This window comes from Terrapene carolina, unplaced genomic scaffold (assembly GCF_002925995.2).
Source record: "Terrapene carolina triunguis isolate 2854851 unplaced genomic scaffold, T_m_triunguis-2.0 Scaffold28177, whole genome shotgun sequence".
In the NCBI taxonomy this organism is placed as follows: domain Eukaryota; kingdom Metazoa; phylum Chordata; order Testudines; family Emydidae; genus Terrapene; species Terrapene triunguis.
The window spans coordinates 4883-8010 of record NW_020692528.1 but is presented as its reverse complement, the minus strand read 5'-3'; the positions used below and the strand labels follow the sequence as shown (position 1 = coordinate 8010).

General features: G+C 65.1%; 1 protein-coding gene across 1 annotated transcript in view; it reads right to left on the bottom strand.

Annotated features, from left to right (window-relative positions):
* Positions 1-546: 546 nt before the first annotated feature.
* The window catches only part of KREMEN2 (kringle containing transmembrane protein 2), a gene marked incomplete at its 5' end in the record, with an annotated part of 4491 nt that continues 1909 nt past the window's right edge, over positions 547-3128 (bottom strand). Inside the window, 3 exons of the mRNA XM_026662521.1 lie at positions 547-1609; positions 2088-2160; positions 2597-2734. Coding sequence (XP_026518306.1) covers positions 1327-1609; positions 2088-2160; positions 2597-2734 — 494 coding nt within the window. The remainder of the gene's footprint in view (positions 1610-2087; positions 2161-2596; positions 2735-3128) is intronic.

Sequence of the window (3128 nt, the reverse complement as noted above, 5' to 3'; positions counted from 1 at the left end):
GATGGATCACTTGATCATTCCCTGTTCTGTTCATTCCCTCTGGGGCACCTGGCACTGGCCGCGGTCGGCAGACAGGACCCTGGGCTGGATGGACCCTTGGTCCGACGCAGTCTGGCCGTTCTCATGTGCTGATGTTACAGCTGGCTCAATAACATAATAAATGCACCTGCCGGTGGAAGAGCAGATTATACAGCCAACTGCCTCTGGTCACCTCATTAGCATAAAATAGTCATGCAAAGCAGTTCATTAGCATAAGACCTCCTGGACCCCACTCAGCCCACACTGAATTGTGCCCAGCCTAAACCTCCCTCAACATGCCATCAGGGTCGGGACCCAGGAGTCCTGGCTCCCAGCCCGCCGCCCTCGCCCAACCAGCCAACCCCACTCCCCTCCTAGAGCCAGGAGAGAGCCCAGGCATCCTGGCTCCCAGCCCCACGCCCACCCCCCTCCTAGAGCCAGGAGAGAGCCCAGGCATCCTGGCTCCCAGCTCCCTCCCCGCGATGCTAATGAAGAGACATTCCCATATGTAAAATAATTTAATCTGGATCATTTTCATATCATCTTTCTTCCTGGTTCAGGGCATGTCACTGCGGGTCCCCCAGGGGGCATTCGTGCACCCCACATGGGACACAGCACCCCCTGCAGGGGAGCTATGCCCTGTCCACAGATCCCTCCCCCCTACTCCCCACATGTGTCCATATGTGCCCCATGGCACAGAGCTGCTCTTCTCCATCTGCTGGAGGGAAAGGCCCCGTGTCCCATCCCGCGCCCCCCTGAGCCAGCCAGTCCCCTGCCCTGGGGCTGCATTGGAGCCACTTCTTTCAGAGGGTCAAACCAGCATCATCGTCAAGGGGTGGCTGTCGCGTTAGGCACTGGGGGGGACAAAAACCCCATTTGGGGTACATCTGTGGGGCCCAGGGCAGAGCATTAGACAGGTCCACCCACCCCACCTCAGATGCCGTCTCCGGTGGTATGGCGAGGCAGCGGTTGTTTCAGACCCTGAGGCAGACACCCCATTTTAGGGGGGCGGGGTCCATTCGTAGGGCAGCGGAGCTCCAGGCCAGCATGAGACGCTGGGGATTGTGATCCCCATTTCTGGGGGTCTCTCTGTGGGGCTCAGGGACAGCAGGGGGCAGCAGACAGTGGGAGGGGCATGAACCCCCCATTCTGGGGTCTCTGTGAAGTTGGGGGCTGCAGGGGGCAGCAGACACTGGGGGCACGAATGCACGTTTCCGGGGTCCCCCCAGCTCTCCTCTGAAGCAGTTGTTCTGCGATTGCCCCCGGCTCTGGAGGGGAGTCCTGCGGGGGTCCGCCCACCCACCCAGCTCAGCTGGGGGACAGGAGCGACTTGAGGGAGGACTGGCTGCTGGGCGCCAGGTTCTCATAGCTGTGACACAGGCAGGTGCAGTCGGATGCAGCCTCGTCGTCGGAGCCAGGGAGCGGACGGGGGTGCCGGGAGCTGTGGCCGGTGCAGATCAGCACCCCCGTGTGCCGATAGGCCACAGCCCAGGCCTCCCCGCCCAGGCACTGGCATCGGCACCGGGGGCCCGCAGCGGAGGAGAAGGAGCCGGGCAGCCCCCCACTCTTCTTCTGCACAAACAGGCAGGTCCTGCGGAGAGAGACCCGGAGCAGGTGGCACAGGTGCTGCAGTGCTGGCGGCTGCCACAAGAGAGCAGTGCATCAAGCACTAGCCCCCACTCCCCTCCCCTCCCAGAGCCGGGAGAGAACCCAGGAGTCCTGGCTCCCAGCCTCCCCTGCTCTAACCACCAGACCCCACTCCCCTCCCAGAGCTGGGGAGAGAACCCAGGAGTCCTGGCTCCCAGCCCCCCGCTCTAACCACTAGACCCCACTCCCCTCCCAGAGCCGGGAGAGAACCCAGGAGTCCTGGCTCCCAGCCCCCCCTGCTCTACCCACCAGTCCCACTCCCCTCCCAGAGCCAGGGAGAGAACCCAGGAGTCCTGGCTCCCAGCCCCCCTGCTCTAACCCATCAGACCCCACTCCCCTCCCAGAACTGGGCAGAGAACCCAGGAGTCCTGGCTCCCAGCCCCCCCACGCTCTAACCCACCATGCCCGTCCCAGGATCTCACCTCTTCCGCAGGTGGTATGAGATGATGAGGAGCATGAGGAGGAAGGCCCCTGAAGCTGTGTACATCATCCAGCCTGGGAGAGAAGGAACAGGTAGAGATTATGTAGGACCTACAAAAATGGCTGACAAAGCACAGTGTTTGTGAGTACGGGCAGTTGAATGCTAGCTGGTGGGGGGAGACCCCTGGCAGGGTATGGAAGTGCAGCAGGGCCGGAATTGGGGTCAGTGGAGGGGAGAGGCCCCGTGTCCCATTCCCCACCCCCCTGAGCCAGCCAGTCCCCGACCCTGGGGCCGGATCGGAGCCAGCGCCCCCTGGAGGGGAGAGGCCCCCGCCCCATTCCCTGCCCCTAGAGCCAGCCAGTCCCCAAAATTGGGGCTGGATCGGAGCCAGCGCCCCCTGGAGGGGAAAGGCGTCCCATTCCCTGCCCCCGGAGCCAGCCAGTCTCCAGCCCTGGGGCGGGAAGGGAGTTGGCGCCCCTGGAGGGGAGAGACCCATGTCCCATTCCCCACCTCCTGCCCCGATGGCCATGTCGTCGGCGCTGCGGGTCCAGCTGGAGTTGACTTGGTCCGTGAAGGCTGGATGCAGCAGGTCACTGGGCAACGTCTGGGAGTCACCCTCCGAGGTCTCCAACACGGGGCCCTTCACCCCTGGACAGAGAGAGTCAGCCGTGAGCCCCCTAGCGCCACCCCGGGGGCCAGCAGTCCCTGCCAGGGGAGAGCGCCTCCTATGGAGCCCCCCTGCCCCACACCCTGCCGCACAGCGCCCCCTAGCGCCCCCTGGGGGCCAGCAGTCCCTGCGAGGGGAGAGCACCTCCTACGGAGCCCCCTGCCCCACACCCTGCCGCACAGCGCCCCCTAGCGCCCCCCGGGGGCCAGCAGTCCCTGCGAGGGGAGAGCACCTCCTACGGCGCCCCCTGCCCCACACCCTGCCGCACAGCGCCCCCTAGCGCCCCCTTGGGGCCAGCAGTCCCTGCGAGGGGAGAGCGCCTCCTACGGAGCCCCCCTGCCCCACACCCTGCCGCACAGCACCCCCTAGCGCCCC